Source organism: Myotis yumanensis, unplaced genomic scaffold, assembly GCF_028538775.1.
Source record: "Myotis yumanensis isolate MYYU_CA2020_CCGP unplaced genomic scaffold, mMyoYum1.0.hap1 SCAF_10, whole genome shotgun sequence".
Taxonomy (NCBI): Eukaryota; Metazoa; Chordata; class Mammalia; order Chiroptera; family Vespertilionidae; genus Myotis; species Myotis yumanensis.
This window is the reverse complement of record NW_027223761.1, coordinates 19,755,364-19,777,822: the sequence shown is the minus strand read 5'-3', so window position 1 is coordinate 19,777,822 and position 22,459 is coordinate 19,755,364. Positions and strand designations below refer to the sequence as shown.

The window sequence follows — 22,459 nt, the reverse complement described above, 5'->3', positions numbered from 1 at the left end:
TAATGTGATTAACTTCTAGGATTTACAAATGTGTGCTTCTGCAACATAGGAAGGTTATTTTAATAAACAGCTTTAAATATTGATGTTCCTCGTTCCTCTATTATCTCTAGGAAATAAAGGCATTCCTTTCAGATTAGTCCGATTTTTAAGGATGAAGTTCCTACATTAAAACGTATGCAAAAGCAAACAATAAAACATGTTACTTGGAAAAAAAAAAAAAGATTACCCATTTAAGCTTGCTAGAGGAAAGACTACATTTAACAAAACTGGCAAAGTCACGTTTTTTTCCTGCTAGTAAGCACCAGATTTCTAAAACGTGTACAAAGTAATGTGAAAACTTAGTAGTGAGTAAAAGCTCCACGGAGCTACTAGTACAACCGGCTCCTAAGCTAATTAAAGGGGAGGGGAGTGGGGGACGGACCCCCTTTTGAAGGCAAGATCGCGCTGTGGATTTCCTAATGGGGATGTGATGTAATACTGGAGAGCCGCGCACGGAGGGAAAGCGATAGGCTGACAAAGGGATGCAGATGCCCGAGTGCGGGATCAGCCCGCGACGGCAGGGAAGGGTGAGTCACGAGGGAGCGGAAGAGGTATCTGCTACAAAGGCCGACTTCACGGAGTGGGGAAGTGGCCCCGCAGACACGGGAACAACGAGGAAGGATAAGGGAGCCACCAGGGAAGCGGCGTGACATCTGCCGTGCGAGCCGGCAGGGGGCAGGGCAGGCAGGATGTCACGTGGAGTGGGCACTACGGGAGCCGAGAGGGGAGCGTGCGGACACAGGGGGGTCTACCTCACCGCCTGAAAGACTGCGTTACTCACACGAGTCGCGGACTCTTCTTGCCCTGAGCTGGAGACGCGGGCTTCGCGGCCTGGGACTGCAGCCCCGTGGGGTCCGGGGGCCTGGCGCTGGGGCTGCTCCTCCGCCGGCGGGGATACTCGGCCTTCCTCCGACGGGACACAGCGGCGGCGGCGGCGGCCGCAGCGGCCCGGCCCCGGTCCCGTCCTCCCCTCAGCACGCGGCTGCTAGTGGTCCCCGCAGGCGCCACCGCCTCCGCCTCCAAGGGCTGTTGTTGGAGCTCCTCTGGAGCCGCCTCGGCCACCGCCGCCTCTCCCCCTTCCTGGTCCTGCTGCTCCGGGGGTCTCGGCTCTTCTGTCTCCCCCGGCATCGGGGCTCGCCCGTCCCCCACCCCCTCGTCCCGGGCGGTGGAGGCGGAGGCGGCGGTGGCCGCGGCGCTGCTCCCCCCGCCCCCTGCCTCCTGGAGCGTCCTGCACTCTCTCACTCTGCGCTCCTCTCTCCCCCCCCACCCCTCCGCCCGGCTCAGAGCGTACCCCCCGCCCCCTGCCACTCAAGGCCCCCTACCCCTGGCGCCGCGCGCGCGCCCGACAAAACGTTCCGCGAGCCAATCGGAGAGGAAGAATGGCTTCTTCGCCCCGCCCTCCCTCACGCAGCGACGTACCGGGTTCCCGCCCCCTCCCCTTCCTTCAACCAATCAGGGGACAGCTCCAAGGGAGCGCGCGAGGTTTCCTTCCCCGCGCACCCGTTCTCACCGTTAAACGGCCGCGTCCCGCGACAATCCTAGTGACCTTTCCCTCTCCGGAGTTCCACGCGCGCTAGGGGCAGGGGGAGGGGCCGGTTTCGCGAAGAGGTTGGTGGGAAAAAAAGCACCTCTTACCCCGCCTCGCGCGCTCCCTGGAGTGGCTGCGCGCGCACCTGCCTCCCTAAGGATCCGCTAATGCCACAAGGGCTCTTTCTATCCTTCCTCAAAGGCACGGAAGTAGCCCCGGCGTTCTTCTACCTCCACCCAGACCCCACTTCCCTGTATGTGGCCTTTCTGTCCCCAGCGTTGCGAGGTCTTGAGGGAGAAGGGGGGAATTTTTTTGAGCTGTCGCTTCTCCTTTAAGAAAAAAAGCCCCGTCGCTGCCCGATGAAAGTCTCTGAAAAAATGGCGGCGGTAGAACAGAGGCGGGGTCATGAGGGCATGGAGGATCCGCCTCTTCGACGCATGCGCATAGTTACCTTGCTCAAAAGCATTCTGGGAGTTGAAGTCCTACTTAGCCTGTGGTTTAGTGGGGGAGGGGGCATAGAAGGTAGGAAACCAGAGGCGAAATGGTTGCTGGGAGTTTTTGACCGATGCAGGATGGGGAAAGTAGTTTTTAGTATTTCCACAGTCCAAGTGTACTTTTCCTGGGAGGCAGTGTTTCCGGGTTAAGGCGCGACACCTAAGGAGATCCCGGCGCAAATTTTGAGCCAGTTACCTGTCAGGATTTCCTGGGAAGGTTTTCCCGGCTTGTTTTCTTGGCGTTGGCGAAGCACTTCTAGGGTAGTCACGTCATAGCTCTTACCTTGGTCTTGGTTAGATGGCTTCTCCGGCTGGCGCTCATGCCTGCAGTATTCGTCTCGTCATCCTGTGTCTGACCCACCAACCTGGGAGCCCCTGGAGGTCAGGGGCTGAATCTGGTTCTGTCGGATCCTCGGGGGCCTACCCGTCAATTATTTGGTTACTAATAAAAGTTTGGGGAGATCACTGTGGAGTTGCGTTTCTACTGGATTCTGCGCCCCCTGCTTCACTTGGCGGCGGTCACTGGGCTGGAGGGAAGTTGTTAGCGTGTCGCGTCGCCAACCGGAGAAACCGGAGGGCCTCCCTCAGGCTCCCTGCTCTGAAGCCAACGGCTTCTGCGGCTTTTAAATGTTTCTGCTGCGCAGGAAGCACAGTCAGATGAGCCCCTTTGTCGGAATTTCTTTTCCGCCCAATAACGTGTGCAACTAAATTGTCCTAATCCGATAAACGGGGGTTTCCGTTTGCTTATCTACAAGGTGATGGCCGTGGGCCTCTCACATTCCTTTCTTCTTTCTTCCATTATAACCAAGGAGCGATTTGCAGGACCACGTTCTTAGCCCTGGAAAATAAGCATCCGGGGGTAAAATGCCTAAAGAAAGCGGATGGAAACAAGATCTGGGGAATCCAATTTAAATTTCACATTAATCATTCAGTTAAGGCTGCGGATACAGTACAATATATGCAAGCCAAGTGCTGACGTGCAATTTTCCTTCCAGTGCTTTGGCTCAGTTATCACTTCAGATTAGGGCGGCAAATGTTTTCTATTTTCTAATGAGTGTGTTTGCACTTTCATGGGGCTAATGGCGTTTCAGTTGTAAAAACTGGCATAGGTGGATGGGAATTTTTGCAAATCCATTTTTAAGGTATGCAGGCTTTTGGAACAGCACTGACATCCAATGGCTGCTCAAAGTAATGCAGAGTGGGAATCTTCATTTAAAAAAAAAAAGTCTTCAGCGTCACTAGGGAATGTAGAATGAATGATTCCTTTTCAGTGGTTCTCAACCTTCTGGCCCTTTAAATACAGTTCCTCATGTTGTAACCCAACCATAAAATTATTTTCGTTGCTACTTCATAACTGTAATGTTGCTACTGTTATGAATCATAATGTAAATATCTGATATGCAGGATGGTCTTAGGCGACCCCTGTGAAAGGGTCGTTCGACCGCCAAAGGGGTCGCGACCCACAGGTTGAGAATCGCTGCTTTAGATCATCTGAAAAAAAGACCATTGTGTTATAGAGGAAAGTTCACAGGCTTTGAAGTTAAATATAGATTCTATTAGGTAGAAAAGCTACCTATTAACTCTATTACTTGAGCAAGTTACTATTCCTTGAATATTTCTCCACTGGTAAAAATGGGGTAATACCTATTTCACCAGGCCAAAATTATAGTTCTTCCCATAGTAGGCCTTTGTAAATGTTTTATTTTGTTGAAGGTGAATAAAATCAGTGGTTTTAAAAAAAGGTAAAAGTTAATCTCAGCGTCACTGTTCAGAAAACTGCTGTAAAGCAATGTGAGTAGGCAGGAATTACTTATATGCTTAATTGAGATGTCTGCAACTTAGCGCCTGTGTCTTAAATCTCCCAGTCTCATTCTTCTTGACTCCTTTGGTTGTTTGCATTTGGACCCCTGAAATAAACCAAGCCCTGAGAATCCAAAAGTGAATACACCTCTGCTGCATTTAATGGATTTTACAATCTACTCGGGAAATTAGGTAAACAAAATTTCTGGATAATTAAATAAAGATAGCAAAATGAATTGGGTGCTAGCTATGAAGCAAACAATGCCTCCATGGCCCACCAGCTTCACGGGGGGGGGCCTGGGGGAGTTTCCTGATGCATAGTTGCAGTGCGATACTTACATTGGGCAAAAACACAAGCGCAAATCTGCCATTCCCATGAATTCCAGATGAATTCTGGCATGTAGTAGGTGCTCAAATTTTTCAAAATTACTTTTGAATCTTAATTGCCCTGGCCAGTGTACCATCAGAATTCAAATTTTACTACCTGCCTTTTTTTCTATGTCAGTCCCATTTTAAAAACTCTGACCTATAAAAAAAGAAAAGAAAAAAAAGAAAGAAACTCACCAAATCAAAAGAGAGGAAGTGCTAAGCAAATACAGGAACCAAAAAAGGTTATAGAGGCTGCTTCACACTGTCTCATTCAGTTCCTTTGCGGTCCTCTTCTTCAGCACAGACCAAAGCGGTTCCTCACAACCTGTGGCACCAGAGCATCTTGGGTGTGTGACAATGGAAGAGTTGGGTGAGTGAGGAGCTTCCTGGTGGAGAAACTCTGAGGGAATAAAGACCAGGCTGCCATCTCCATGTGTGGTGGGGTGTACTACTAGCCAGATGGAGGGTAGTGCAGGAAGATTTTATTTTCACTTCTCTCCTGACCTCACTAAGAGTAAAGCACGAGGAACTATAATTGGGGAAATATGGGTTCACTGTTTCTGTGGCACAGAAGGCGGAGAGTTTGGTAAACTCCACACAAATACTTTTGGATTGAATTGTGATTAAAGTGGTCATTTTATTATGAGCATTTGCCCTTTGGGGGCTACTGGAGATCAAAGAGTGATCACACGGTAGGCAACGGTAGAGATGTGATTTGAGGAGAAAAAGAAATGAGTGTTATGAGGAGAAGGGAAAAAAAGTACAAGAATGAGGGATTCACAAAGATTGGAGAGAAGCCAGGGTGGTTTCAATTGTTCTAGGATTTAGTATTAAATCAAGACAACATAGCACTAATAACTCCAGGGATTTTATTGCTCAGCTTTTTATTCAGAGGAACTCTGAAGGAACAGATTACTATGGCCTGCAAGTGTAATACCTCCTTCCATTCCAAAGCAATAAAAACCAGCAGTGAAATTATTGGCCATGTTGCTCAAGAAAGATCTCTGATTTCAAGCCTTTGGAGTAACGTAAGATTTATCATTCTTGGGAATGCATTCCATATCCTTTGCCAACGTTTGTTGCCAACAGCCTTAACTAACAGTCACTAACCCAGTTTCCAAGCTGTATTAATTACACGGTGTCCTGGGTTTTTGTATATTTGGGGCATGTCAAAAGTGCAAACAATGACCAAAAACATATTTTACATATTGTCTTTTTTAAAAATTGTTTAGAGTGTAATTTGAAAGTAGGAGGAGTAGAGGAAGGAAGGCAAATTGCAGGAGGGAAGAGGAAAAGGTGGTGTTTGATAAATATGTATTGAACTGTTTTAGAGGTAAAGTCTATTTGGATACTTGGGGTAGAATCCAAATTCTTATCTTGCGTGAGGGTTGGGGAATTTCATATTTTTATCTGAGTTCCACTAGAGTTCAGCTCTGCTTTTTTATGTTAGGGGTACCTAATGACCTTTATGCAGATAATTAAAAAAGCAAGTAATACTTTTTGTGGTCACTTAAACTAAAACTAGACATTTTTACATATGTTAACCATTTTAGCAATCCACTAAAATGAGTATTATCCACATTTTTTTTTAAATGAGAAAACTTTTTTTAAAATAAGAAAAGCAAAATAACTATTTCAATGACACCAAAACGGATCAAGCTACAAGCTATTCTCCTATTTTAGAAATGTGTTGGCTCAGATGTTCTGGCTGACAGAGTAACCTAGGTAACAAAAACATGAAATAAAAAGATTTGCACAGCTTTGCATTTCTTAAGCAGGAAAAATTATAGAGAAATCTGGTCCACAAATGTAGAAGGAACCACACAGCTTGGAGGGTAACATTCTTGTTGATGATTCAGGAGGCTAAACCTCTTCTTCAAATTGTCGTCAGCCCAATTGCTACCCTAATAACTTAGGATGGGTCTCTTCCTGCTGGGGAGAGGTAGAATGAAGGGCAGGTTGGCACAGGTATGCCTGTATTTCCTTTTTGCGTCCTTCTTACACGGGGATACTAGATAAAGAAAAACCAAGAGCAAACTCTGGCTCTGAATGAAATCATTACAATCCAATGAGATCCCCAAGAAACCTTGCTTTACAAATCTTTTCATGTTAATACTGATGAGTATTTGATTTCTGCAGATGAAGGACTACAGAGAAGGACTGTAGAATTTTCAGTCTAGTATCCCCCACCACCAGTCATCCCATATTTGTCATACTGAAATTAGTCATCTTCAAATTACGGAATCTGGCAAAAGGCAAGATGATCTTTGGGTGTTGGTGATACGTGCACTCAGGAAATAGGAAGAGAAGGGCCTGTTAACTCCTGACCCAGAAAGAGAGTTGCAATAACTTTAGCGAGCAGGTCCTTCTAAGGGTAACCTTCTACTCTTAGTGGTATGGTTTGTTTCTCTTGTAAATGGTATCTCCTCTCTCCTAATCTTTATTGTAAACTAGTGGCCTGGTGCACGAAAATTCATGCACTCGGGGTGGGGGGGGATCTTAGCCCAACCTGCACGCTCTCACAATCCGGGACCCCCTCGGGTAGGGTCCAGACCCATCGCAGCATGACTCTGGTTCCCTGGGCCTGCAGGCAGGGGGGAGGGACCAAGAAGCCAGTCTGATCACAGCATGGCTCCGATTCCCCAGAGCCTGTGGGCCAGGGTAGGGACCAAGAGGCCAGTCTGATGGCAGCATGGCTCCGTTCCCACAGCTCCCTCCCGTGGGCGGCCAGGAACCAGGACTGACTCCTGCTGCGCCAGCCGGGGACCCTAGCCTGGTGTTCAGTCATCCATCTGGATGTTTAGGTCGTGACGGATCCTTATTAATTAGGTTGCCTTTTTATTTTGAATCTAAGAGGATCCATGACTTCTAGTTTAGAGAAAAGGTTAGAAATAGAAAAGAAAGGGGCTATATCTTGATGGATATAGACTAAAAATTTGGAACTCAAAAATTTGGAATTCAGTCTGACTGTATGAGAAAAGAAGTTTTGCTTTTTCTTTCTACCTCAGTTTTTGTTTTATTTTTTCTTCTGTAAAAATCTTTTAATAGAGAATTTAAGAATATGCAAAAGTAAAGAAAATAGTTTAATGAAATCTGATGTACCCCTCAACCAGTTTAAACTATCAAGTCTTGGTCAATCTTTTTTCATTTATAGACCCACCCATTCCTTTAATAACTGTATTATTTTAAAACAATCTCAGATATTAAATTTCATCTGTAAATATTTCATCATACTCTCTAAAATAAATCTATACATACTTACACAAATAACCATAATACCATTATCACACCCAAAAAAATCTTTAATAGTAATTCCTTAATATTATGAAATACCATTATCACACCTAAAATATTAACAGAAATAATCAAATATTCTTATCATACCCAAAATAAATTAATAGTATGTACTTAGTATTATTAAATATCCACTCAGTGTTTAATATTCCTGATAGTTTATTTTTTGTTTGCTTGTTTACTTTACTTTTATCCTCAGATTATTTTAAGTTAAGGTTCATATACTAAAATTAGTTATGTTTCTAAAGTCTTTTTTAATCTATTGGTTCACTCTCGATCTCTTTATTCATTAAAATTTATTTGTGAAGGGTAATTTTCCCTGAAGAATTTAGCCCAGTTTGCTTCTCTCTAAAGTGGTGTATAAAATTCAGTCCTTTTGTGAGATGGATGATTTAGAAATATATGTAGATTTTTTATTAAATTTATTGCAGTGACATTAGTTAATAAAATTATATAATTTCAAATGTACAATTCTGTAATACATCATCTGTGCATTGCATTGTGTGTTTACCACCCAAAGTCAAATATCCTTCTGTCCCAACATATTTGACCCCCTTTACCCTTTGCTACTTCCTCCCACCCCGTTACCCTCTGGTAATCACCATACTGTTGTCTGTATCTATGAGTTTCTGTTGTTTGCTTGTCTTGTTTGTTCATTCGTTGCTTTCAGTTTTACATTTCACGTATGAAAGATCTATAGCTTTCATTTTAAAGAAATGATTAGATCTTTTTTTATGCCATCAAGAAGTATTCATCCCTCCAATATCTGAAATAAATGATAATCTTTTTTTTCATAATGTGTGAAGTTCATTTTCTTCATCTGAGGACTTCCAAGATAGGCATATACTTAGAAACAATATAATCCAGTGTTTTGCAAACTTTTAAAAACTACAACCTGTGGTAAGGAAACCGCTAGAGAATCACTAATGGGTGTTGATCCACAATTTGAAAAGTATTATCCTATATAATAAAGAGCTAATATGCAAATGGTTGTCATGCCATCACGCCAGGGCCAGAGTATCTGAGGCCAGGCCAGGGAACCTGAGGCTGTACCCCCCGCCCTGGGGCCGGGGGACCTGAGGCCACACCCTTGCCCTGGCCCCAGTGCCAGGGGACCTGAGGACATGCCGGGGGACCTGAGGCTGCGCCCCCCTGCCTGGCGGGGGTGGGGCCGGCCAGGTTTGGGTCTCGCACAATTTCGAGGCATGTGTGCGTGGGCGGGGACTTGACTCTGGGTCCCAGGGTGTGCCCCAGACTCTGACAGGAGGGAGATTTTCATATACATTTTACTAATTTTCTTTCATCACTGACACTTCTATTATAGAGAAAGGGCAAATAGCAATATTAAAATATTTTCTCTAATTAATTCCCTTTTAAGGTGCATGAATTTCATGCACCAGGCCTCTAGTTGTACTATAATTGCTTAATTATTTAGATGAACAAATAGCTTCAGAGAAGAACATGTCATGCCCAGATGACCCAGAGAATCCATGTGAGAATGAGGTCTGGAATTCCTGGCTTGAAGTTAGTGCAGGGGTTGGGGATCAGACAGCCAGGTTCTGAACACAGTAACAGTGTGAACTCAAACAATTTATTTGGTAATTTCTTGAACTACAAAATAAGCATAATAATGTCATCTCCTTCAAAGAATTAAGATAACTAAATTAAATATATAAACCTTAGTTTTTATTAATTGTTATTAATTTCATCATAACAGAAAGGTAATATTGTAATACTTGAAGTCAGAGTCCATTGTTTGTTCCTAAGAAAATATAAGAGAAACAATCAACTATTTGGACTGTAAAATCTTGCTTGATTTTGTAATATCTGTATTTTTCCCCCAATTTCCTTTTCTCCCCATACTCTAAAAAGACAGAATACTTATATTCTCCTTTGAGAATCTGGTTATGTGCTTGGGATATAAGAAAAAAAATCATCAAGGTTAAGAATAGATGTTACTATCCTGGTATATTTTTAAAAACTGTAGTGTAATTGCTCATATTTTTCTGATAGGAAAACTATTTAGAATTTACTTTTTTTCTAAGTGGGAATCTTTATGAGTGATTCACCCCAAATAAATGACAAAAATTAATATGCTGCAATAAAATAAGCCAAATTATAGAGCGAGACTATGGAATTGAATGCAGCCATAGGAAATAAGAAATAGGCCACAGGATATGGAGGCTTTAAACCACGTTCTAGAAGTAAAATACAGAGGAAGGGAAGATGTTTTAAGGAAAATAGCCTTAACCCAAGAGAAGAGGGAGATGCATGGGGGTGCAGGGGGAGTGATATAAGAGGAAAATTATTTCAGAAGACTTCCGTGTTCTATACTATGATTCCCTTGTGTGTTATGATATAGATGCTTTATTGGAGGAATTGGAACGCTCTACCCTCCAGGACAGTGGTGAATACTCCAACCCTGCTCCTCTTCCCAAGGATCAGTATTCCGGAAAAGAGAGTGCTGAGACTTCAGACATCCCTTCTGTTCAGGATGACACAAGCCCCTTGCAGGTAACTTTTCATTTATTGGAGTGCCTTGACTACAGATGTTTGAGTGTTTTCTGAATATGAATTGCATCCTACACAATATAATGTGAGAGGACAATTATATATCCAAGAAAGAGAAGAAAATCCCTCTAAGATAACTTAAAGGTGCTCTCCCTGCTGTTCCTTCTACTTGGACCAGGTTACTCCTGCTATCTTCAAACTTTTCTCACCTCCTCCTATCAGTCCTTGCTCGAGAGTCCCCTTCTCAGTTAATCCTTCCCAGGTCAATTTCTTTCTCTCTCTCTCTTTCTTTCAAAAATTTTTTTTCAATTATAGTTGACATTTAATATTATATTAGTTTTGAGTGTACAGCATAGTGGTTAGACAATTTTATAACTTTTGAAGTGATCCCCCCCCCATAAGTCTAGTATCCACCTGGCACCATATATAATTATTACTATAGTATTGACTGTATTCCCTGTGCTGTATTTTACATCCCCATGACTATTTTGTAACTTCAATTTGTATTTCTTTTTCTATTAGGCTTTTAATTTTTTTCAATTACAGTTTACATTCAATATTATTTTGTATTAGTTTCAGGTGTATAGCATAGTGGTTAGACAATCATATACTTTACAAAGTGTTCCCCCTGATATTTCCAGTACCCATCTAGCACCATATATAGTTATTACAATATTATTGACTATATTTCCTATGCTGTACTTTACATCCATGTGACTATTTTCTAACTAGCAATCTGTACTTCTCAATATCTTCACCTTTTTCACCCAATCTCCCAACCCCCCCTTGCTTCTGGCAACCATCAGTCTGTTCTCTGTATTTATAAGTCTGTTTCTATATTGATTGTTCATCTCTTTTGTTCTTTCAATTCCACATATAAGTGAAATTATATGGTATTTGTCTTTCTCTAACTGACTTATTTCACTTAGCATAATACCCTTTAAATTCATTCATGCTGGCCAAGTAATATTCGATTGTATATTTTACTACCACATTTTCATCCACTCAGCTATTGATGGACACTTGGGTTGCTTCCATCTCTTGGCTATTACAAATAATGCTGCAATGAACATAGGAGTTCTTTTGAATTAGTGGTTTGTATTTCTTAAGATATATACCCAAAGTGGAATCACTGGATCATAAGGCAGTTTCATTTTGAATTTTTTGAGGAACTTTCATTCTGTTTTCTACAGTGGCTGCACGAATCTGCATTCCCAGAGGGTTCCCTTTTTTTGTCTACATCCTCATCAACACTTCTTGTTTGTTGATTTATTGATGATAGTCATTCTGACAGATGTGAGGTGATATCTCATTGTGGGTTTTTTAAAAAACATTTTATTTATTTCAGAGAGGAAGGAGAGGGGGAGAGAGAGAGATAGAAACATCAATGATAAGAGCTAATCATTGATTGGCTGCCTTCTGCATGCCCCACACTGGGGATTGAGTCCACAAGCCGGGCATGTGCCCTTGACCAGAATTGAACCTGGGACCCTTCCGTCCGCAGGCCGACGCTCTATCCACTGAGCCAAACCAACCAGGGCTTCATTGTGGTTTTAATTTGCATTTTTTTGATGATTAGTGACATTGAGCATCTTTTCATATATCTATTGGCCATCTATGTGTCCTTGTTGGAGAGGTATCTATTCAGTCCATTGCCCATTTTTAAAATTGGATTGTTTGTTTTTTTTTGTTGAGTTGTATGTGTTCTTTATAAATTTTTGATATTAACCCCTTATTAGATCTACCATTGGCTAATACATTCTTCCATTCAGTGGTGTTCTTATCATTTTCTTGATGGTTTCCTTTGCTGTGCAAAACCTTCTTAGTTTGATATAGTCCCATTTAGTTTTTCTTTTGCTTTTCTTGCCTGGAGAAATAGATCAGAAAAAAATATTAATAAGAGAAATGTTAGAGATTTTATCACCTATGTTTTCTTCTAGGATTTTTATGGTATTATGTCCACTTGTATTTCTTAAGCTCTTCAGCTTTTTTTATCCATCTCCTCAGCACTCCTCCCATCTGACAAACATCAGTTTGTTCTTTATATCTATGAGTCTGTTTTTGTTTTGTTTGCTTATTTTGTGTTTTTTAAAAATATATATTTTATTGATTTTTTTACAGAAAGGAAGGGAGAAGGATAGAGAGTTAGAAACATTGATGAGAGAGAAGCATTGATCAGCTGCCTCCTGCACACCCCCTACTGGGGATGTGCCTGCAACCAAGGTAGATGCCCTTGACTGGAATCGAACCTGGGACCCTTCAGTCCATATTCTGATGCTCTATCCAGTGAGCCAAACCAGCTAGGGCTGCTTATTTTGTTTTTGAGGTTCCACATGTGACTAAAATCATATGGTTTTGTCTTCCTCTGTCTGACTTATTTCACTTAGCAAATTATTCTCTAGGTCTATTTGTGTTGTTGTAAACAGTAAGATTTAATTCTTTTTTATGGCGATGAATATATTTATAATTGCCATTTCTTCTGCATTTTCTATCTCTCACCCCTGATTGATATTACATGTTCATTAATTTATTTTTAGATATTAATTTGTTTATTATCTGTTTCTCACAATGTAAATCCGGGGTAGACAATTTTTGTTTATTTATTTTTTGGTTTTTGGTTTTTTGATGGCTACATCTCTAGCCCTGACACATGACAGGCTCTCAATAAATATTTGTTCAACAAATAAATGAGTTGTTAGCCAACTACCCTTTAGAGGCACACATTATTTCTTTTTTTAAAATATATTTTTATTGATTTCAGAAAGGAAGAGAGAGGGAGAGATAGAAACATCAATGATGAGAGAGAATCATCGATTGGCTGCCTCCTGCACGCCCCCTACTGGGGATTGAGCCTGCAACTCTGGGCATGTGCCCTTGACTGGAATCAAACCTGGGACCCTTTGGTCCACAGGCCGATGCTCCATCCACTGAGCCAAACCAGCTAGGGCACATTCTTTCTTTTGGTATGCTAATTTTAATCATGTTATGGTCTATAAAGGGACTTTGCTTATTTTGTTGTTTTATGATTTTTGTCTGAGTACTTCTCTAATTCAGTGCTTTTAGGGAAGGGAGAGGGTCACTATTTACTCACATGGCAGCTATTCTACTTAGAATTTGGCCTTTCTCTGTGAGATGGCTGGTATTCCTCTGCCTTATAAAAGGATATCTCAGAGACATGCTAGTCATCAGTCTCCTTTAGAATCTAAAAACATTCTTTAATTCTGGGTGTAGATAAGCACCAAGATTTCACTAACAGAAATCCATTCTGTCACTCTGTCTTAGGTGCAGCTCGTGTATACTACTAATATCGAGGAGCCCCACGTCTACAGGTATTTTTTAATATTAAATTCTTAAGCAAAGTTATTAGATAGTTGTTGTCAATCTGTGTTTGGACAATACTTTGCTTGGAACTCCTACTGCTCTCCTTTTCTTTCCATAGTTTTTGAGCAAAGGTGGAATGGTTTCTGCTCTTTCCTTTACCACCTGAAAAAGTGTAAATAGTTCTAATCATCACAGATGCTTTGGCCCAGCTATTCCAAGTCACAGAAGAAAAACACCAAATGAATTTTCAGCAAGATATTAACAAATTCAGAGCTAGGCCCGAGCCGATTTAATTTAGTAGATAGAGCATTGGCTCTCAGACTGAAGGGTCCTGAGTTCAATTCTCATCAAGGGCATGTACCTAGGCTGCAAACTTGATCCCCGGCATGTGTGGGAGGCAACCAATCCAATCGATTTGTCTCTCTGACATCAATGTTTCTCTCTGTCTCTCCCCCTCCCTCCCATTCTCTCTAAAAATCAATGGGAAAATTGGGTGAGGATTTTTTAAAAAGAGCTAATTTCAGAGTTGAACTAAGAGATTGGATCTCCATAACAGACTAATGAATATATACTTCTTTTCATATTTTCTCAAAATTTATTTAGCAGATGGAGAGATTGCCTTTTTACAAAAGTTACAGATTGGAACAGATTCATTTACTAAATAATTTCTACTGGCCAAAGCAGAATTGGCAGCCTGTTAAAAAAAAAAAAAAAAAAAAAGACCACTTTTCTTGTTCTGTTTTCAGTTGTAGCTTGAAATTTAAAAAGTCAGACAACATTCTGGAAAACAAAATAAAAGCCTTAAAATGTAGATAGTAAGGGCTCATACTTGGTAAAGAATACTACGCCACACCTTATTTGGTTTCAGAATTGCAGCCAATAGTGCACACATGATGCTAAATAAGGAAAGGACCTATGCTATCAAAAAGTCTTTTTATAGCTTTGCACTTGAGGACACTTTCTACTGTAATGGGAGGAAGGCCAATTTATTAATACAATTGTCAGTGTGTTCCAGTTCCAGTGGTCATGCCCCTTTGTAAAAAGCAAACAAAGCAAAACAACAACATCAAAAACAGTGCCTGGTACATAATAGGTTAACAGTAAATTTTGGCTTTTTAAATTCAGGAAACCAATTCTTTGATACAAACACTAATGAACATATGAACATCCTATTTAATAAACCGAAAGGTAGGACAACTGGTTGCTATGACGCACACTGACCACCAGGGGGCAGACCAGTGGTGGGAGGCGGGGCCGCCAGGCCACCAGCCAAGGTGGGTGCCAGCTGGGCCCCTGATTGCCCCACCCGCCCGTCGCCCCACAGATCTGCTCTGATCGCGGGCCAGGCCTAGGGACCCTACCCTATATATTGGGAACAGTCTCTTAGATTTAAAAATTAAAACCTGGCAAGGCTACTTTAACACTGAAAAAACAGGATGATGCAGCGATGACATGCATGGACTCTGGCTTGCACATTTTGTGGTCAGCCCTGATTCTGACACTTATAACTGTATGACAAAGCCAATTACTTAACTTCTCTCTGCTTCAGTTTTTCCATCCATAAGATGGGGAAAATGGTACTACTGCCTCAGAAGGATCATGTTATGTACTACTTTTTATAATCAGGGGGAAAAAACGTAGCTGCCCGTACAACAGCAAGATGCCTTTCACCTGGATGAAAAGTATGGTCACTGGTGCATGCAGCGTCCCAGATTGCAAGAGGGATGTCCGACTGCTGGTTGTCGGACATCCCCCTAGGGGTCCCAGATTGTGAGAAGGATTGGATCGCAATGGATTTCTGTGTATGTGTGTGTGTAAAAGAGAGAGAGAGGAAGAGAGAGAGAGGGGACTTTGCCCCCCCCCCCCCCGCCCCCCACCCCACCCCCGGCCCACACACACACAAATTTCGCACACTGGGCCTGTAACATAACATAAAAACCAGTCCAAACAACAACCATTTCCTGTCTGTCTAGCACTGTGATCAATTGATGGCATATCATACTAACTTATCAATGTCTCCTCCCCCATAGGAACCTTTGGTAGATTTCTCATCAGGCCTATTCCCCCCTCTTCTCTTGGCTTTGCTAGCATTCGAGAGGAGCTGATCCCTATGGGTGGGGTTTTGTAGGCTCCAGGCTTCAACCAATGGGAGGCAGTGTGGAGAGATTGGAGGGTGAAAGGCACAGAAATTTAAGGCATTTCTCCCCCAATATTTGTCCACAGTCTCCATTTGCAGTTACATCTTTATGGCTTCAGATGGAGCAAAACAGGTCTGCGATGGTTCCAGCAATTGCCTGTTGACCTGGGTCCCTGGGGTCTGATCACTTTGCCTCTTTGCTTTGTCCCTTCAGCCTAATGACTTCCTGCTGTGACTAATCTCTGGGATCCCTCAGTGTCTTCTGTTTGCTTTTATAGCTCTCCCATCATCGGTGTAATCAAATTTTTGGATTAAATTCCTTCTGCTGACTCCCAATATCTGTATTTTCCTGAGTGGACCTCGACTGACACACTTTCCATTACTGAATGATACATGCTGTGTAGACCTTTATGGGAGAGTGAGACAAAATCCAGGTGACCTAGTAAATATGTAATAGAGTGGTACAAATCCCTGAGGCTGGTATAATTCAGAGCGAATAAGGCTGGCGTGTACAGACAGAGCATGGGACTCAGAATCTAGATCAGGGGTCCTCAAACTTTTTAAACAGGGGGCCAGTTCACTGTCCCTCAGACCGTTGCAGGGCCGGACTATAGTTTAAAAAAAAAAAAACTATGAACAAATTCCTATGCACACTGCACATATCTTATTTTGAAGTAAAAAAACAAAACGGGAACAAATACAATATTTGTATTTGCATGTGGCCCGCGGGCCATAGTTTGAGGACCCCTGATCTAGATTCTTGCATTCTGTGTTCACCATTTCCTCTAGTTTGCTTAAATAAAGTAAACATTGCTTTGGACCTAGAAAGCATATTCAATACCAGTTGTGAGTATAACACTGTAATACTATTTCTAATATAGTGATATATCAGCAGCATTGTGACCAAATATTTAGAAATTGTATCTTTTACATGCACAAAAATAATTTTAATAAGAAGAGGGAGAAACAATTCATAAAAATATTGCAGAGGAAAGGATGGGGAGAAAAGTCCTGCACAATGAAGCCTCTCCCATGAGATGTCTGGATTTTTATAAGCATACTAGAGGCCCGATACACGAAATCCGTGCAAGAGTAGGCCTTCACAGCTGCTGCTTCATCCAGAAGGTTATCTGGAAGGTCGTTCTGCTGTTTGGCCATTTGGTCAATTTGCATATTATGCTTTTATTATTATAGATACTTTGTGATTTATATGATTAAAATCTCTGAAAAGTGAACTAAGTTGTTACTGATGGCATAGCAAAGCACCTTTACCATCTTCAACAGGTCAGGGGACAAATCAAAGGTTGCTATAGTGATATAACCATCAGCCCATTTCTTACTTAGAATGTTAAATTGTTGACTCAATTACTATTAGGGTAGCATGACAATGATTTACCTCCTTTTATACACTGCACTAGGGGTCTAGTTAAAAGCCAGTGAGAATTCTTTGAATAAACCCGGAATTCAAGATAGACAGGTTGTTAGGTTTCTACAAACCCATACATGAAACTACATTTATCCTCCCCTGGGGCACAGAACAGCAGAATGTGCTCACTGTCCAGCCACCTTTTGTACCTCCAAGACACATCTCTGTGGCAACAATTGCTAAGGGATTATAGCTGAAAAGAGTTGCTAGGGTGAATTCCTGTGCACTTTTCTTGGACACCTCCAAGGAATGAATCAGTCACTTGATCATTTTTGTTACCAGGATGCCATGTTGTACTTAAAAGACTAAGTCTTTCATCTTAGGGGGAGAAGATATGCACCTTCCTCCTGCATTTTCCCTGCTGTTAAATACTCAATCATAAGTAAGTCAGGAGTGAAACTGTCAAACCCAAGAGACAGTCTTGTTTTTCTTAAGAGAGAAAGAGATATATTTCTTTCTGCTTTGCTCTTGGTTGATAAATACATAAAAAATAAGTAAAATAGTAAATCTATATTTTCATTGTTGAAAATAAACTTAGTGAAAGACAGAATATTTGGTTTTGTGTACGTGTGTGTGTATGTGTGTGTGTGTATGTGTAAAAGAGAGAGAGGGAAAGAGAAAGAGAGAGAGAGGGAGAGCGTCAGTTTGGTGGGGAGTTAGCTAAGCTGACTTGGTTAATGTTGATTACAAACATTACTTGAGTCAGTTGCCTGCATGATCCAGTTTTTCCACTTTTTAAAGTTTACTCTATGGAAATAATCAAATATTTATTTGACAGCATTGATAACAGCAAAAATCAGAAACAGTGTAGGTGTCTAATAATAAACGATTGGTTTAATAAATCATGGTACATTATGCATCTGAAAACAATATAGCCTTTAAACATCATTTGGAGGATAGTTTAGCATAGTGATAGAGAACATAAGCTTTGCAGTCTTCAGGCTTACACTCTGTTGTTTGCCAGCTGTATCATGTAGAGCAAAGTTTTTACCTTCTTTAAGTCCCAGTGTTTTTTTTCATTTGGGAGTGACAGTACATCACTCTGATGTAGAATTGTTATAGAATTTAAAGAGGACACATATAAAACCCTTTACAGAGGGCCTGGCTTAGTGAAAACACTCAAATAGATGTTAGCTGTTATGGTTGCAAAGGACAGATAAGGATGTGCAGAAGGATATGGAAAAACATCTATCTTCAACAAAGGAATGGTGGTTGAATTTGTTTTCAACTGCTTTTGAGCACTTATCAATGTATTTATAAAGTGTTTTTCTTATAATTTGTGGGGAGCGGCTATAGGGTTAAGCCTCGGACTGACCTGTTGGCAAAGCCACAAACAAGTCCCAGCTTAGAGGGCATAGCCCTCTTAGCATAATTAGGCTGGACCTTGTGAAGCTTCCTAGATCTTATCTGGGTAGCTAATGGGCTGAGGGAGATGTAGCAAGTGCTGCCAAAACAAGTGAAACTCACAAGAACATTGTAACTATGGTGACCACTACCTTGTTTACCTCTGGCTATAAAATAAAGGCTCAGTTTGCTGTCTGGATCTCTCTCTGTGACCTCAGCCAGGTACAAGAGATCCACCTAGACCCAGCTTATTATGTCTTGTCTTCTCTACATTGTTCGCCGCACCCCCCTCAGGCTCACCGAACCCTTGGCTGAGCTGACACTCACATACATTATTATAATGCACTAGAGGCCCAATGCATGAAATTTGTGCAAGAGTAGGCCTTCCTTCTCCTAGCTGCCGGTATTGGCTTCCCTCTGGCACCTGGGACCTGGGACCTGGGCTCCCTTTTGCGAGGGAGGTCCTGCCCACCAGCTGCAGCCAGCCAGTGGCCTGGGCCTCCCTCTTTGGGGCAACCGTGGAGCCCCCCGATTGATCAACCTGTCGGCCAGTGGCCTGGGCCTTCCTCTGCGGGGCAGTCATGGGGCGATGGCCGGGCCCCTGACCAATCGCATCACACCCACCTTGGTTGGCCTGGTGCCATTGGGTGTCATAGCATGGTCCTGGATGGTCATTCGGGTGGTTGTTCTGCTGTTCGGCTGTTCGGTCGACTAACATATTGTGCTTTTATTATGTAGGATTATATTAATCCATTAGTAATGTGGAACCATCCTTGTATGACTAGTATAAACACTACCTAGCCATGTTATTTTTAAACACATTTCCTTTGTCTTTATCTTCTCTTCTCTTTTCTCTTTCTCTTCTTCCCCTCCCCCCCTCCTCCATTTTCCTCTTCTCCCTCTCTCTTTCTCTCTCTCACACACAATTGTACAAGTATTTTTAAAAAGATATTTTTATTGATTTTAGAGAGGAAGGGAGAGGGAGAGAGAGATAGAAACATCAAAGATGGGACAGGTTCATTGATTAGCTGCCTCATGCACGCCCCCCCTAGTGGGGATCCAGCCCACAACCCTGGCATATGGCCTGACCAGAAATTGAACTGTGACCTCCTGGTCCATAGTCAATGCTCAACCACTGAGCCATGCCAGCTGGCCAAATTGTACAAGTATTTTAATAAACTGTGTTCTGTGTCTTTGGTTCAAATTTTTATTTATTAATAATTTAGTCATAATCTATTAACATTATGCACATTATCTAAACTATCAAGAGTCTGCAAACTTTTTCTGTAAAGGAGAAATAGCAAATATTTTAGCTTTGTGGACCATAAGATCTCTCTCTGTCACAGCTGTCAAACTCTGTAGGAAAACAGCTATACCATAGACAGTATGAATGGGCATGGCTGAATTTGGCCCACAGACCTCAATTTATGGGTGAATGCCTGTTCTAGTTTCTCATTTTTTTTTTTATCTCTCACATGACCATAACTGAGAGAAGATATAATACTTTAAAGTTGTAAAAGAATGCTATTAAAATAAAAACAAACATTTGGGCCAAGGTCTTAAAGCACTTTGCAGAGCCTGCTTTGTATGTGGCTGTTGGGGGGCGAATGGCCTGCCAGTTATACGTCCAGTGCTTTTCTTCATGCACTTGAGAACAATAATCACTTTTTGAGATGAGCAGAGCAGGAACATGGAGACACATTTTTAGTCTGGTACCTATATGTATTTTAAAATACTCTCTTGGTCTCTAGTTTTACTGACACCTAAGCATTTAATAGCTAAAACTACATTTTCTAGTGCTTTATGTGTGGCTTACATTTATTTGAATTTTGATGTATTAGAATGATTTTTTTTGTTTTCTCCCTATAGTGACATCCAAGAGCCAAATGAATCACTGCCACATTCCAAAACCTCAGCAGCTGCTCAGTTGGATGAGCTCATGGCCCACCTGTGTGAAATGCAGGCCAAGGTGAGCATAGTCCCTGTGATAAAACCTTCGGGTTTACAGTATCTCTTTGGAACACAGCTCTGCATTCCCCCTTGAGGGACACTTTTAAGTTGTCATTTATTTTCCCAGACTAAATTTAATTCAATAAATGAACTCAACCTTGTACAATGTATTATATGGACACAAAAGATACTATGATCCAAGCACTGATCTCAAGGAGCTTAGCCTGTTCTTGGCAAAATGAGGCATAAACCTCTATAATATTTATAGAATAAGAGACAGTTCGTTTATCAAAATAATGTGGAGCAAACATCAGGAATGTAGAGAGGTCAAGGAGAGTTCATCAGAGGTGGGCATGGGTATGGGATAGACTAAAGAATGAAGAGAGTTTGAACACAAAGAGATGAAAGAAGACGTCCTTTCAGTTGGAGTGAGCCCTGTGGGCACTGGTCTCTAATGCTAGTTAAAGTGTGGCAAGACTGTTAAGGGGACCGGCCTGAGCAGGATAGAGGAGCGCTATGCACAAGCTAGGGCACACAAGAGAAATCAATTGTGGTTTTTCAAAATAGGTATCATGAGGAGTCCTAAGCCCTACATTGAGATAAAATCCGTCTCTTTGTTCTAGCCTCCAGAGCATGAGTGGCGAGCTCATGTGGCCTGGCAGGGAATGGAAATCAACTACATGGGCTTAAGAATTTATCAAGAGAAATATCACCTAGAATCCTTAAAGTAGAGACTACAACCATTCTAAATTGGTTGGAGGATTTGATACACATACATGAAGTGACTATGAAATAATTTCAAGGCAGTATATAAAAATGTGTGTTATTGGTGAGAATAAGAACCTTATCTTTGTGGCTCGCTTTTGAACTCCCAATACTCAGCATAATTCCTGACAATGAATAATACATACTTATTAGAGGAACAAATGAATAAACATCAGAAACAAGTTTTCTTTAAAGCTGAGTTTATTCCTCATTGAACTGTATATTTGGAAATACTAGAAAAGTAGCCTTTATGTTTAATTGTGTGGTGTTATCTAATTGATTTAGCATGTCTCTTGATTTAATTTACATTTTTAAATATTTGTTAATTTTTTGAATAGGCCATACATTCACATTGCACAAAATTCAAAAGCACAAAAGTTTGTAATGAATGGTTTCCTTATCAGCTCATCCCAAATTATCCAGTTCTGCCACCTGGAGACAGTCAATCTTTTTTTTGTTTCTTACATACCTATTCAGAAGTATTCTGGGATATTGATGTAAATGTAGTTGTAGATACAGATATATTATTGTATTTTTACTTATTTTTTTTACTTAATATTGGTCACCCTTGCAGGCCTTTTATTTTATTTTATTTTTATTTTTTTAAAATATATTTTATTGATTTTTTTACAGAGAGAAAGGGAGAAGGATAGAGAGTTAGAAACATTGATGAGAGAGAAACATCGATCAGCTGCCTCCTGCACACCTCCTACTGGGGATGTGCCCGCAACCAAGGTACATGCCCTTGACTGGAATTGAACCTGGGACCTTTCAGTCCACAGGCTGACACTCTATCCACTGAGTCAAACCAGCTAGGGCCTTGCAGGCCTTTTAGACATTAACCTTTTGAACACTAATCTTTTCAACATTAACTAATGTCATATAATAGAGGAGGAAGGAAATCTGTTAGATGATAAAAGTTTCTTTCTTTTTTAAAATAAATATAATGTTTTATAACTATTTTGGAATTTTGCTTCAATAACTACAATCCATAAGCAAGTCTTATCTGACAATTTCTCACCACCTTTTCCGCTAACACTGGTCCAAGTAATTATTTCTGGTTTAAACTGTTATCATAGTCTCTACCTAACTAATGCCTCTAATTCCCTTCTACACTTAATTCCTCACTCAGCTACCATAGGGATCTTATAAATCAGATTATTTCACCCTCCAATGGCTCCATCACCCTTGCAATAAAATCATATCTTTTACCATGAGGGTAAAAATGTGATCATTGTGATCTTTGCCTCCTTCTCTATTATCTTCTCCTGCCACACTCAACTTCACCCTCTCTGTTCTAGCCCCACTGACTTTTCGTACCATTCTTCTAATGTGCCAAGCTTCCTTCCTCTGGGTCTCCCCTCCCTCTGTAATGCTTTCCACAAAAATCAATATTTCTGATTCCCTAAGTACATCACTTAAATATCCACTAAAATATCACATCCTTAGAGGTCCTTCTCTAATCACCATCATCTCAATCA

The 22,459-nt window shown here is 41.3% G+C and overlaps 2 protein-coding genes across 3 annotated transcripts in view; one reads left to right on the top strand and one right to left on the bottom strand.

Annotated features, from left to right (window-relative positions):
- The window catches only part of ZFP91 (ZFP91 zinc finger protein, atypical E3 ubiquitin ligase), a 29,466-nt gene extending 28,194 nt beyond the window's left edge, over positions 1–1,272 (bottom strand). Inside the window, exon 1 of one of the 2 annotated variants that reach the window (XM_070428061.1) lies at positions 821–1,272. In XM_070428061.1, the coding sequence (XP_070284162.1) occupies positions 821–1,167 (347 nt within the window). In that variant the 5' untranslated portion in view covers positions 1,168–1,272. The remainder of the gene's footprint in view (positions 1–820) is intronic. The other variant, XM_070428060.1, reaches the window with a different exon arrangement.
- Positions 1,273–4,523: 3,251 nt separating this feature from the next.
- LPXN (leupaxin) overlaps positions 4,524–22,459 on the top strand; it is a 31,651-nt gene continuing 13,715 nt past the window's right edge. The window contains exons 1-4 of the mRNA XM_070426585.1: positions 4,524–4,600; positions 9,887–10,038; positions 13,318–13,364; positions 20,133–20,232. Of these exons, the coding sequence (XP_070282686.1) occupies positions 4,588–4,600; positions 9,887–10,038; positions 13,318–13,364; positions 20,133–20,232 (312 nt within the window). The 5' untranslated portion in view covers positions 4,524–4,587. The remainder of the gene's footprint in view (positions 4,601–9,886; positions 10,039–13,317; positions 13,365–20,132; positions 20,233–22,459) is intronic.